This window comes from Panicum virgatum, chromosome 5K (genome assembly GCF_016808335.1).
Source record: "Panicum virgatum strain AP13 chromosome 5K, P.virgatum_v5, whole genome shotgun sequence".
Classification (NCBI taxonomy): domain Eukaryota; kingdom Viridiplantae; phylum Streptophyta; class Magnoliopsida; order Poales; family Poaceae; genus Panicum; species Panicum virgatum.
In genome coordinates, this window is record NC_053140.1 from 35,983,721 (window position 1) to 35,997,515 (window position 13,795).

A 13,795-nucleotide genomic window follows, 5' to 3' on the forward strand; every position below is an offset into this window, starting at 1 on the left:
TCAGCAGATGCAGCAGGGGATGATGGCGATGTTCGGGATGATCTCACAGCTTTACTCTCACACCGGACTCGCCCCGCATTAGCCAGGACAGCCAGGCCTTCAGGGTGTTGGAGCACCTCAGCTTGCCGTTACACCAGCTCCAGCCCCTACTGCAGCTCCAGCTACCTCAGCGACACCGGAGACCACGTTCTCAATGTCCGCATTACTTGGGTCTGCCGGTCGTCCACTGTTCTCTCCACTGCCAGCGACTTCACTCTTCCAGGAGTCTCCTTTAGCAGTCCAGTCAGTCGCCCTCCCCGTCGTACCACAGACACTACCTTCAGGGGGAGGAGGAGAGGGTTCCTTGCTTCAGCAGCCGTCACAGCCGGCAGCTTCAGCACTCACTACTTCAGATGTTGACACATCTTCTGCTGAGCCGGTTACTACTTCTACGGACCCTCTTCCAGGCAGGCGAGCCTCTACCACAGCTACACCCCCAGTCACTTCAGATCCAGCAGGCAGTTCTGACCAGCAGCTCCCGTCTGTCACCGAGGGTACACCGTCCGACGACGACGACGATGATGACCCGGACCGCTTCCTTGCAGAACCACGACAGCCGGACCAGTAGCTCGCCTTTTTGGTGCTTTGACGCCAAAGGGGGAGAGAGTCAGGGGGAGTCAGAGTTAGGGGGAGGGTAGAGCTAGAGAGAGCTCGTAGTTATCAGGACTTTGATTCTTTGTATCACATTTGGTGTTAGTTCATGGATATGTACATTTGTCGCTTGAGTATGCCGTGCTTTGAGACATATCTATGGATTTCGTTTGAGCCGTTGAGCTCTTTGGTCCTTCTTTTCGAGTTCGCTTGTGTTTATCTTGCTTTATCTTTCTCGCTCTCTCGTTATTTATGGTTGTGTTGTCATCAATCACCAAAAAGGGGGAGATTGTAAGCATCTAGGCCCTCAAGGTATGTTTCGGTGATTAATGACAACAATTATTGTGACTAATGAGTTTGTGCAGCTTAATAGATCATTATCGCTCATTTGGTCATATGTCAAAAGAGGCCCCTCAATTTCATTATTCAAAAAGGCGATCTCGGTATTCAACTCAATTTTATGTCAAGACTAAGGATCTTTCTAGTCCTAAGTGTCATAAGGTTGAGAAGGACACTTAGGTTAGTATAGGTTTTATAGTTTTGTAGTGATCGCACTATTAAGAGGGGTTAAGGCTAAGTAACTTGAGCATGGACATGATCATTTGAAAATGGATGCACACTATGGTCACTCAGGTTTCTAGAAGTTCAAATAAGTGGTTCTCAAACTATATCTCAAGAATATTTGGATTTCATTCAAGACTCAAATCAGAAAAGACAAAATCAGAAAAAGTTTATACACCGGTTTAACCGACGCTCTCAATTTTCTATACGTCGGTTAAACGGAGTCAGCAGAGTCTGGACAAATTCAATACACCGGTTAAACCGACGTGTTTGAAATTAACGTCGGTGCATTAGTCCAGAGTTGGTTTTTCCAGGGTATTTCAAGTTCTATACACCGGTTAAACCGACGCTGTTTAAATCAAGACATCGGTGCAATTGACCAGTGAGATGGTTTTTCAGAGGAATTCAAAAGTTGTACTCACCGGTTAAACCGACGATAGGTTTGAGTTAACGTCGGTGCAGTTGTCCAGAGACTTGGTTTTTCAGTTGATCAGTGGACAACTACACTCACCGGTTAAACCGATGATACGTCGGTTAATCTGCCCAAGTGGTAACGACTAGTTTTCAGAAGTGGCAGTTTACATTCACCGGTTAAACCGACGATGACTATTGGAGGGACGTCGAATTAACCGGCGCTACGCAGTTTTCTGGCAGCTTTTCTCCAACGGCTCTATTTGTGTGAGCTGCCTATATATACCCCTCCAATGGGTCATTTCGCCCACTCTTGACACCAGGCAACATCCATACACTCATACTATAGTCAAGAGCCACCTTGAGCTTCATCATTCACATACTTGTGGATTCAATCAATCAAGAAGCAAGATTAAGGACTTGAGTAGAGAGAAGCTAGTGTGCATCCGTTCTTGGTGATCGGTTCTTGCTCAAGTGAAGGCCTTAGCTTGTTACTCTTGGTGATTGGCATCACCTAGGCGATCTTGGTGATCGAGGTGTTTTCTCGCGGAGCTTGCCAAGGATTGTGGGAGCCCGGAGAAGAAGATTGTACGTGGCTTGATCTCCACCACGCCGGGATGGTGAACGGAGACTCTTAGTGAGCGCCCTCGTCTCGGTGACTTGGGAGGTGACAAGACTCTTTGAGAGTGTCACAACGTGGATTAGGGGTGTGTGCCAACACATCGATACCACGGGAAAAAATCCGGTCGTCTCTTGTCCACTCTCTTTATTCAAGCATTTTCTTTCTTGCAATTTACTCATGTGCTTGACTTAGAGATCATAACTTAGCTCTACCTTGCTAGGCTTTACTTTGTTTTTATCTCTCTTAGCTTGTGTAGGTAGCTTAGTTATCCGGTTGGTGAATTGGTGCCCTACTAGCTTTGCATAGGTTAAGGTTGCTTTACTTTGTTTTAGAAATTGAAAAAGGCCCAATTCACCCCCCCTCTTGGTCCATCGATCCTTACAGGAAGGAAGTCATTGTCGAGAAGCCAGTCCGCAAGCGGACTCGCGCAGAGAGAGAGGTCGAGAGGGCCGAGATGGTGGCTAAGGCCACCGAGGAGCAGGCGTCAGGCCGCGCTCGCCCGTTTGCGATCAGGGATCCGCCAGCCAGGGGCAGGGGCAGAGGTCGAGGTATGGGCAGAGTCAGAGGTGCCAGGGCCACCAGAGCCACGACTGAGGCAGCAGCAGCAGAGTCAGATCGTTCACTTTCAGCTGCAGAGTCAGATGCAGATACAGAGGCAGAGCAGTCTGAGCAGTCGCAGGGGCAAGGCACACAGGAGTCACCGACTCTACGACGGTCTAGCCGTACTCGGCAGACGTCCCCAGCAGGAGACACTTCGCCAGCGACCGAGCGTCGCACTGGACCGAGGACGCGAGGAGGTCACCAGCCACAGGAGCCTCGCAGGTCCGCAGCAGCAGCAGCAGCTCATAGAGCCGAGGCCCTAGAGGCCGAGCGCGCAGTGTTCCGTATGGACACTGTTGTGCGTCTGGAGCCAGGTGTGCTGCTCCAGAACTTGACCAAGGCCAATGCGGCAAAGGTCAAGAGGCTCAGGTGGAGTGTTCAGGAGGAGGACTGGTTCCCCGTGACCCGTGACAGCAGGGTCGACCGTAGGTTCTGGACGCTTCTTCAGGCCAGTTTCTACGAGACCTACCAGAGGCGGGGCCACAGGATCTTCCCGCACAGAGTGCTTGACTGGCTGTCACTGAGGACAGCCGCAGGGGGAGCAGACGTCAGAGAGCACTTTGCTCACTTCAGGGGCCTGCCCAGGTTACTCCAGATTGAGCAGAACAGATATATCGAGGACTGGGTCAGAGTCTTCTATGCCACGGCCTGGATTGCTCCCGAGCATCGAGCAGTACACATTGTTTTTGGAGGTCAGGTTTTTGGTTTGTCGAGAGCAACGATAGCAGGGATACTTGGAGTTGACTTGGTTGACGTATCCCTGCACGAGATGGTTTACGGAGATGCAGATCCACCGCGCAGAGCTATGATTGACGGGATTGAACCTTCTCACGAGGCGATCTTTCAGTGTTTCCGCCAGCCGTTACCTGCCCCCTACGCCAGAGTTCCCAGCCTGCTGACCCCAGAGGCATACGCAGTACACATGGCACTCCGGAGGACTTTGCTACCGAGGAGTGGCTACCCAGAGGGGTTTACAGGACTGCAGCAGCTCCTGCTTCTACACATCCTCACTCACGAGCCGTTTGACATAGTTGACTTTATTCTAGCTGAGATAGAGGATGTGATCACAGACGGGATGGGTGTGGTGCGACAGTTTCCCTTTGCACACTGGATCAGCTATATATGTTCTATGATTGTGCCAGCAGAGTCACCCATCAGCGCTCCCTACCGTCACGACGAGGCTCCCCGGTTCCCAGTTTACCGACCGACAGCACCACAGGACCGGCGGAGGGGCAGACAGGCAGAGAGAGCTGCCATGGCACAGTTGTCACCAGAGGCACAGGCTCGTGTGGCACAGGAGGATGAGGCACTGCTAGCTGCCGAGGCACAGCTTCCCGGAGGAGAGGATGAGATACACTGGTCTGAGCTTGAGTCAGACTCCTCCGAGGACGTGGAGTACTTCCCTGCAGCAGCCCCAGCTAGTCACGACCACGAGGCAGGGGGGTCCAAAGAGCCAGCCCCAAAGTCAGCCACTGCTGCTACAGTCTCTGAGTCCCAGGTGTCTCAGCCGTCCGAGCTCACCGCACTTCTACAGCAGCTCGTGACTCAGCAGAGAGAGGACCGGCTTGCACAGGAGGAGGCCAGGAGAGCCCATGAGGCTCAGCTTGCTGCTATACAGAGGGAGGCCGCCCGAGAGCGGGCTGCGACCGAGGAGCATTTTGTCGGGCTTATTGACAGAGTCTCTCAGAGGACAGACGCTCAGTTCCAGCAGATGCAGCAGGGCATGATGGCGATGTTCGGGATGATCTCACAGCTTTACTCTCACACCGGACTCGCCCCGCAGCAGCCAGGACAGCCAGGCCTTCAGGGTGTTGGAGCACCTCAGCTTGCCGTTACACCAGCTCCAGCCCCCTACTGCAGCTCCAGCTACCTCAGCGACACCGGAGACCACGTTCTCAATGTCCGCACTACTTGGGTCTGCCGGTCGTCCACTGTTCTCACCACTGCCAGCGAATTCACTCTTCCAGGAGTCTCCTTCAGCAGTCCAGTCAATCGCCCTCCCCGTCGTACCACAGACACTACCTTCAGGGGGAGGAGGAGAGGGTTCTTTGCTTCAGCAGTCGACACAGCCGGCAGCTTCAGCACTCACTACTTCAGATGTTGACACATCTTCTGCTGAGCAGGTTACTACTTCTACGGACCCTCTTCCAGGCAGTGCCAGCACGAGAGCCTCGACTACAGCTACACCCCCAGTCAGTTCAGATCCAGCAGGCAGTACTGACTAGCAGCTCCCGTCTGTTACCGAGGGTACACCGTCCGACGAAGATGACGACGATGATGACCCGGACCGCTTCCTCGCAGTGCCACGACAGCCGGACCAGTAGCTCCCCTTTTTGGTGCTTTGACGCCAAAGGGGGAGAGAGTCAGGGGGAGTTGGAGTCAGGGGGAGGGTAGAGTTAGAGAGAGCTCGTAGTTATCAAGACTTTGATGTTTTATATCTCATTTGGTGTTAGTTCATGGATATGTACATTTGTCGTTTGAGTATGCTGTGGTTTGAGACATATCTATGGATTTCGTTTGAGCCGTTGAGCTCTTTGGTCCTTTTTCGAGTTTGCTTGAGTTTATTCTTGTTTTATCTTTCTCGCTCTCTCGTCATTTATGTTTGTGTTGTCATCAATCACCAAAAAGGGGGAGATTGTAAGCATCTAGGCCCTCAAGGTATGTTTCGGTGATTAATGACAACCATTATTATGACTAATGAGTTTGTGCAGCTTAATAGATCATTATCGCTCATTTGGTCATATGTCAAAAGAGGCCCCTCAATTTCATTATTCAAAAAGGCGATCTCGGTATTCAACTCATATTTATGTCAAGACTAAGGATCTTTCTAGTCCTAAGTGTCATAAGGTTGAGAAGGACACTTAGGTTAGTATAGGATTTATAGTTTTGTAGTGATCGCACTATTAAGAGGGGTTAAGACCGAGTAACTTGAGCATGGATATGGTCAATAAAAAATGGATGCACACTATGATCACTCAGGTTTCCAGAAGTTCAAATAAGTGGTTCTCAACTTATATGTCAAGAATATTTGGATTTCATTCAAGACTCAAATCAGAAAAGGCAAAATCAGAGAAAGTCGTTAACACCGGTTTAACCGACGCTGTCCCTTTTATATACGTCGGTTAAACGAAGTCAGTAGAGTCTGGACAAGTCAATACACCGGTTAAACCGACGTGTTTGAATTTAACGTCGGTGCATTAGTCCAGAGTTGGTTTTTCCAGGGTAATTCAAGTTCTATACACCGGTTAAACCGACGCTATTTGAAATGAGACGTCGGTGCAATTGACCAGTGAGATGGTTTTTCCATGGATTTCTGAAGTTGTACTCACCGGTTAAACCGACGATTGTTTTGAGTTAACGTCGGTGCAGTTGTCCAGAGACTTGGTTTTTCAGTTGATCAGTGGACAACTACACTCACCGGTTAAACCGATGATATGTCGGTTAATCTGCCCAAGTTGTAACGGCTAGTTTTCAGAAGGAGCAGTTTACATTCATCGGTTAAACCGACGCTGGCTATTGGAGGATCGTCGGATTAACCGGCGCTACGCAGTTTTCTGGCAGCTTTTCTCCAACGGCTCTATTCGTGTGAGCTGCCTATATATACCCCTCCAATGGGTCATTTTGCTACTCTTGACACCAGGCAACATCCAAACACTCATACTATAGTCAAGAGCCACCTTGAGCTTCATCTTTCACATACTTGTTCATCCAATGAATCAAGAAGCAAGATTAAGGACTTGAGTAGAGAGAAGCTTGTGTGCATCCGTTCTTGGTGATCGGTTCTTGCTCAAGTGAAGGCCCTATCTTGTTACTCTTGGTGATTGGCATCACCTAGGCGATCTTGGTGATCGAGGTGTTTCTCGCGGAGCTTGCCAAGGATTGTGGGAGCCCGGAGAAGAAGATTGTACGTGGCTTGAGCTCCACCACGCCGGGATGGTGAACGAAGACTCTTAGTGAGCGCCCAAGTCTCGGTGACATGGGAGGTGACAAGACTCTTAGTGAGTGTCACAACGTGGATTAGGGGTGTGTGCCAACACATCGACACCACGGGAAAAAATCCGGTTGTCTCTTGGACTCTCTCTCTCTTTTCAAGCACTTACCTTCATGCAATCTTTCATGTGCTTGACCTTAGAGATCATAGCTTAGCTCTACCTTGCTTAGTTTCATATCTTTGTTAGCTTGTGTAGCTTGCTTTGTTTAGCCGGTTGGTGAATTGAGCCTTACTAGCATTGCATAGGTTAAGGTTGTTTTATCTATCTTAGAAATTTGAAAAAGGCCCAATTCACTCCCCCTCTTGGTCCATCGATCCTTACAAACTTTACTTTCTGCGTTTGCCTACCTTTCCAAGCTGTTCAGCTTGTGCGTGGAAGTAGGTCCCTCTAGCTTAGGCTTTGTTGTATGTCTAGTTTATCGGGATCTTACTTTGCGGGTTTTCTTGTCCGAACTAAGGAGCTCAAGTTAGTCCCTCGAAAACCTCAAGTGAAATCCTAACACCGAGTGCAGACTGGGTGTCTGGCGTAGTGAACGAAGCTTCTCCACAAAGGAAGGGTCTCCTCGTCCCTTGAACACGGTCATCGTCGCCGCTCCACACCAAGCCATCTGATCGATGACTTGCCGATGAGCTACAAAAAGTTTGTTTGCTTGAGCTGCAGCTTTTGGAGCTTATCTGAAAAGCTACTGGCTTGTTCTTCTGAAAAGCTAATAATAGCTTTTAGATGATGCTTAAACTTTCTAGACTCCAAAAGCTAAAAAATGAGCTTTTCGGCACTACATATAAACTCAACTTTTCTAAGCTTTTGACTTTCCAGAAGCTCCGCGAGATGTTCATTGTTTGTTTGAGTTTTTGCTTTTTGTTTCATGCTGAAGAGCTGCTCAGAGGCTCAAACAAACAGGGCCTAAGACTTCAAAAATTCCAGTGGTGGCACACCAAGATTACAGTGGTGGTTTGCTGAAGAACCTAACACAAGGCAGCTACACCTTGTTTTCTCGGTTTCTCTTGGCCATCGATACTCGATATGGCCAATACCAAACCCATTTGGTGATACCACCTCTGCACCACAGAATCAGTTGTTGATGTGCAGAATTGCACTCGTGAGTTTCTACAAAGTTTCTTAGTTGTGGCTATATATCGTATGCCTGGTCATTTGAAGGGTGTGAGAACTTGGAGAAACTATAGGCTTGACTCCCACACACATTCAAGTGATCTATTCACCAAAGTTCCTAAGAGAAGATTACATTAAATAACAAACTTGATTAGTGTGCATATTACTGTGGTTGTCATTCTAGAGTTTGGTGATATTTACACATCTATTTGTTGTCGGTGCTTACGCACACCAAGAGTTGTAAATCTAAGATTTGTAAATCTGCAGCGGAATCCTCCAACCGAGTTTATGGACCAGCCACCAGTGCTTGTGAGAGGAGAGGCCATCGAACAAATAGGTCCGAGCCACCTGAAAGAGCTGGTAGTCGCGTTTCAGACACACGAGAGTTGACGATGGGTCAACTAAACCCTCTTTTGCGGCATCTACTTCCCTACAATTTCTGGTTTACATCAAAAAGCAATCGAGACTTTCAAAATGGTAGGAGATTCTCTACCAATACCCACCAATCACCTAATTTGTCCAAAAGACCCACGGTGAAGGAACGCAGTTAATTTAGCAGCAAGTGCATAGTAGAGAACTGGAGGTACAGGAGTTGGCACTAAGTTCGCTACGTTACTCGGACTCTCTTGTGATTTGAACTCGCAGCATCCCTCACCCCCTTGCCTGTCACTGCATATGGAGCTGAAGCTACTGGAAGTGAAGGAGATTTGTCCAGGTATGCATACCGATCATTCCCATTCCAGTACAGAATCAGTCGATTTGTGCACGAGTGGGACCAGCTGTCACCTGCATAGCAAAGATAGTTATCCCCATATCTTGTAAACACACAGTTCAGGTGTCCAATCCAAGAAATATTCAAAAAAGAAGCGAAAAAAAAGAAATAAACCACAAAATTAATCATCTACTTGAAAATAATTTTGCCAAATATCCATCCAAACACACGGGAAAATTTCTAGTTGTTATCATCACTTGGACACCATCAGAACTATAATCAGTTGACAATTATAACGGTACTTGGAAAGCTGTTTCTAACTAATCCGAAGGAACAGGGTTATGTAACTTGAAGCTATGTGGCAGACTTATCTGATTGTATGTATCTTATTCCCAATTCAGATAGGGGACTAATCTGCTTTTACAAAAAGTAATAATGATGGCATGAACATGGATACAAACATGAATAACCGATGAGGTTACTGGATCGTGTTCTCTATGAGGCCTCTATACATGCCCTCATTAATTAATAAAAAAAGAAGGAAATGACAACAGAAGTTATCTGATTAATTGAGATCAGAAGCGAAGAATCCACAGGTTCTGATCCTTAGATGACGGGGTTAAACACCACCGGTAAGCAGCAGCAGAGTTTGCTTGTGATGAGAGGACACTATATATTCGAATGAGGGAAGAAGTCCATTTTTGACCATCCAACTTTTGTCTCAGTTTGATTTTGGCCATCGAACTCCAAAACCGGTTATCTTTGCCATCGAACTATCAAAACCGTTCAAATTTGACCATCGGGGCTGTTTTGATGGGTGATTTTAATTTTTTTATTTACAATTAAGTCCTTAGATCTTAAAATGATTATTACTTTTTGTCCGTACCTCCTATTTAGGTCATTCTTGCGGTCACGCGTTCGTAATGGTGAGCTTTATCTTTTAAAATGTTCTTTATACTATTTTATCACTATTTGTTATATTATTCTTATGTTGTTGTGTAAAAAGACAATATAATAAAAATAAAACAAATAGTTACAAAATAATATAAACAATATTTGAAAAGATAAAACTTATCGTTACGAACGCATGACCACAAAAATCACTTAAATCGGAGATACGAGAAAAAAATAGTAATTCTTGGATCTTAAAATGATTACTATTTTTTCCATTTTAAGATCTATCTTAAAATGATTACTATTTTTTCTCGTATCTCCGATTTAAGTGATTCTTGTGGTCATGCGTTCGTAACGATAAGTTTTATCTTTTAAAATATTGTTTATATTATTTTGTAACTATTTGTTTTATTTTTATTATATTATTGTTTTTATACAACAACATAAGAATAATATAACAAATAGTGATAAAATAGTATAAAGAACATTTTAAAAGATAAAGCTCACCATTACAAACACGTGACCGGAGAATGACCTAAATCGGAGGTACGGACAAAAAGTAATAATCATTTTAAGATCTAAGGACTTAATTGTAAGTAAAAAAATTAAAACCACCCATCAAAACAGCCCCGATGGTCAAATTTGAACGGTTTTGATAGTTCGATGGCAAAGATAACCGGTTTTGGAGTTCGATGGCCAAAACCAAACTGAGCCAAAAGTTGGATGGTCAAAAATGGACTTCTTCCAACTTGGGGGCTGGGATTATACTAATTCATCCTCATTGCTTGCCTCAAATAGATGCCATGACCTCCCACGTTTAAGAGCAGGTCTAAACAAATCCAATCAATCAAAACTTACCTTTCTTTTGTTTTACGATAACAGCTAAATTATTTAGAAATGGAAATAAACCAAAGCTAAATTTGAGAATTGTTGCTACTGTGCTGTCACCGCACATAATATCACATTGCTTCATTCCTTACATGGAGCCATAAAATATGGTGTACATTAATTAACAACAGACGTACACATGCTATGATTGTGTGAAAACCAAAACTCCAGTTTCAATTTTTAGCATGTAATTGGCCAGTTATTTATATACTATTAATTTCATCTGCACCACCTTATCACAGCACTTATAGAGAGCTACATGATTGGAATGGAACGAAGTTTTGCTTGCGGTTAGGTAAAAGCTCCAAGTTCATAAACATTTCAGCGGCATTAGAAATGCCTGAGTATAGAAAGGTGTACTTGGAAACAAAATCACATGATTATGATTTTTTTTATTTCAGTAGTTGTTCTGAGAACTACCATATGCATCCAAAAATGATTTGAAGATAAAAAAAGGGGATTATAATTGTATGAATAAATAACTGACCTAGAGCAAGAGTCAATTGAAATGATCCTTCTGTAAATTTAGTAGTGACTTGGTTCAACAAGACAACCTGCTCAACAAAACAAGATGATAAGTCTGATAGCCTCATTTAAATCCTTCCTCCCTCCGCTCCAAATAATGGGTTGTATTAGCTTTGTCCAAGTCAAACATGTCTAAATTTGACAAAGTTTATAGAAAATATATTAACACCTAAAATATCAAATATAATGCACCATGAAAATATATTTCATGGTCTATCTACTGAAACTAGTTTGATATTGAAGATATATATGTATTTTTCTATAAACTTGGTCAACGCTAAAGAAGTTTGACTTAGGACAAAGCTAAAACAATCTCTACCTATTTACCTAAACATACAATCATCTTTAATTTGAAGAAAGAATAAGATAGTTAGCTTAGCAATTCAGACATTTGGGTTTTATGAAATTCATACATCATATAACTAATCAAGTTCAGTTCAGAAGGTGGGGTTTCTCTTTCTCACTAGTTTAACCGTAGATGACCTTTAGTGGGAAAATGAACTAAAAATCTGTACAAAAGAAAAGAAACATGACGGTAGTTGCTGCATCACAAGTGCGCGCCCTTCATAAACATGATAGGCAAATTACCGCCAAGTTGTATGTCTTTGCAATCTTCATTAACTTCAATGACAATCCACTGAGCACTCTGGTCCGTAGAGCCAGATCATCAAAATCTTGTCGAAAGTGGAAAGTGACACTATCAATAATAACTATACGCACCTGTAAAGTAGATAAACAAATACTTACTTTTGAAATGTTACGTTAACTGTTGCGTGTTGCAAAAAAAAGGATGGGAGAAAAAAATACTGCACATTACAGTTGCCCTATTGCAAAAAAAAACATCAATTTGATGAAAAATGTTGACAAAACAATGGAAAATTCAGGTATTCAAGTTAACTTGAGAAGTCAACATTTCAGAAACTCACATCTTTATGCTCCCCGAGGAATTTTTCCAGGTAGTTTATAGCAGCAATCTGTTCCGTATAGCTGCATATTCGGAAGTAATAGATGTCTGCGAGGAAATGCTCAGGCTGCAGTTGTTTTTGGCCAGAAGAAGACTTCTCATGGCTGTGCGGGAAGTGCTCCAGTATGTCGCTGATACACCCTTGAGCAATTTGATAGACACGTTCAACCATGAAACTGCCCTCCGTGTCTGCTATGAAAGAGACAATTGCCCTTAGGCTTTCTCAATAAGACACAAGATGATAGGTGTTCTTCTATGGAGTCATTTACCGATATAAACTGCTTTCCCACCAAGGCCACCATATTCCACTGGGATTTGGACATTGATTGCTAGTTGAATCCTGAAGCAAAGTTTGCATTTAGTAAGGAGATCTATGGCACTTGCATTCAGTAGTAGGCACAACATACCCCAGTTGAGTTTTACCAACCCCTGGGACACCACCTGAATTAAATTAGTGTTATGCATTAGGTCAGCCACTTCAGATACATCAACTAAGAAATTAATATATAAAACTACTTAATAGTACAAGAGACACTTAATAGCCTGTTTATTATACGAGATGAGAAGGATAGAACAAGAGACAAAGTAAGCTCCTATAATTCATCAGAATTGTACAAAGGTTGGACAGAAAATCACTAGGAAGACGTTAGGCAAATAAACAAGCACAAGTTACACACACATAGCTAATGGATAAAGAATTGTCGATATGTTAAAACTCCTACTTATCCTTCATAATGAACAACATTGTTAAGTAATCTCACCTATCTCAGTGACTTCTTTGCAGTGAATCCCACCACCAAGTATGTTGTTGAGGTCACCAGAACCAGTAGTGATGTGTTTCTGTGACTGCTCATCAGAGAGCATATCCCACGCATTCTGGGCTCCTGCAATGCATCCATATCAGTATATACCAATTTGACCATTTCTATTATGGTTGATTGAACCTTCCAAGCATCAGGCAAACCAGCACAAGTCAGCTGTGCTACTTTACGGGAAATGGAATGCAAGGTAACAAGACAGAAAGGTCCTAACAGAAAATAAATCCCCTCCCGTGCTTCCACAAACAAAGGATACAAGAAGTTAATTCACTGCCCCCGCAATCACATATCAGATTCAGGGAAACTAGTTTAGAGAGCTGTACGCATAGCCATCGATTACGGACAAGTTTCATTTCTCGTATTTGCTAAACACATGTTGGGACTTATGTGGGTGTGCTTATGTGTCCGGAATAGGATTGCCGTGCCCCTTTCAGATTTTCAATTAGTTAAAGTAAACACGAATTCGAGGCAAATCGGGATAATGCATTTCATCTAAAGGAAGTGGATAAAACTGCAAGCCTCTCACGCTGGGGATGCCCGATTACCGCAACCGAAGGGCCTTCTTACCTAAACCGCACGATGGATTCAAATTCATTGCTCGCAGCAAACAAAGAAAAGACCCCAGGGGGCAAATTGGAGCGAGCTAGGGCTTACCAGCCAGTATAGGTGGATGTGGATCCCCACTCGAATCCATCCCCTTCCAGTAGAGGGACGAGGACGAGGAGGCAGGGGTGGACCCAGTGTAGGACATGGGGGCGGCGCCGCCACTCCCCTGTCGTCGCCGCTTGGAAAGAAGGCGGCCGAGAGAGAGGGGGGCCCGAGAGAGAGTGAGAGCGAGGAGTGGGGATGGGGGAGCCCAGCCAATGAGCCCACGGGCCATGGCCCATGATTCCTTCTGCGCTCAGGAAAAAGGCAAAAGTCTATTTGACCTCCTCCAACTATCACCAAAGTTTGGTTTTCCTCCTACAATTATAAAACCGGGTATTTCACCTCCCTCAACTTTTCAAACCGTCCATTTTACCTCCCTCGAGCGGTTTTGAAGGCTGTTTGCTACAGTAACCGAAGTTT

At 44.8% G+C, this 13,795-nt stretch overlaps 1 protein-coding gene across 5 annotated transcripts; it reads right to left on the reverse strand.

The window, feature by feature from the left end:
• Nucleotides 1–8,251: 8,251 nt before the first annotated feature.
• LOC120707178 (DNA repair protein RAD51 homolog 3-like) lies at nt 8,252–13,572 on the reverse strand. Of its 5 annotated transcripts, XM_039992003.1 has the most exons (9): nt 13,382–13,570; nt 13,254–13,294; nt 12,671–12,793; nt 12,317–12,350; nt 12,179–12,249; nt 11,872–12,101; nt 11,534–11,665; nt 10,908–10,974; nt 8,254–8,712 (listed from the first exon to the last, which is right to left on the reverse strand). In XM_039992003.1, exons 3-9 carry the CDS (start codon nt 12,771–12,773, stop codon nt 8,534–8,536), a joined length of 816 nt encoding a protein of 271 aa, XP_039847937.1. In that variant the 5' UTR covers nt 12,774–12,793; nt 13,254–13,294; nt 13,382–13,570; the 3' UTR covers nt 8,254–8,533. The 5 variants fall into 5 exon arrangements, with proteins under 5 accessions (XP_039847935.1, XP_039847937.1, XP_039847933.1 ...); XM_039991999.1 differs by lacking the exon at nt 13,254–13,294; XM_039992002.1 differs by lacking the exon at nt 13,254–13,294 and having other exon boundaries at nt 13,295–13,570.
• Nucleotides 13,573–13,795: the final 223 nt, after the last annotated feature.

Excerpts from the sequence above, each read along its gene's own strand:
- LOC120707178 (XM_039991999.1), bottom strand. The coding sequence starts at position 13,478 with ATGTCCTACACTGGGTCCACCCCTGCCTCCTCGTCCTCGTCCCTCTAC. Across the intron at positions 12,351-12,670 it reads CAAAGAAGTCACTGAGATAG|GTGGTGTCCCAGGGGTTGGT; the intron begins GTGAGATTACTT and ends AATTTAATTCAG. Across the intron at positions 12,102-12,178 it reads TGGGAAAGCAGTTTATATCG|CAGACACGGAGGGCAGTTTC; the intron begins GTAAATGACTCC and ends TCTCTTTCATAG.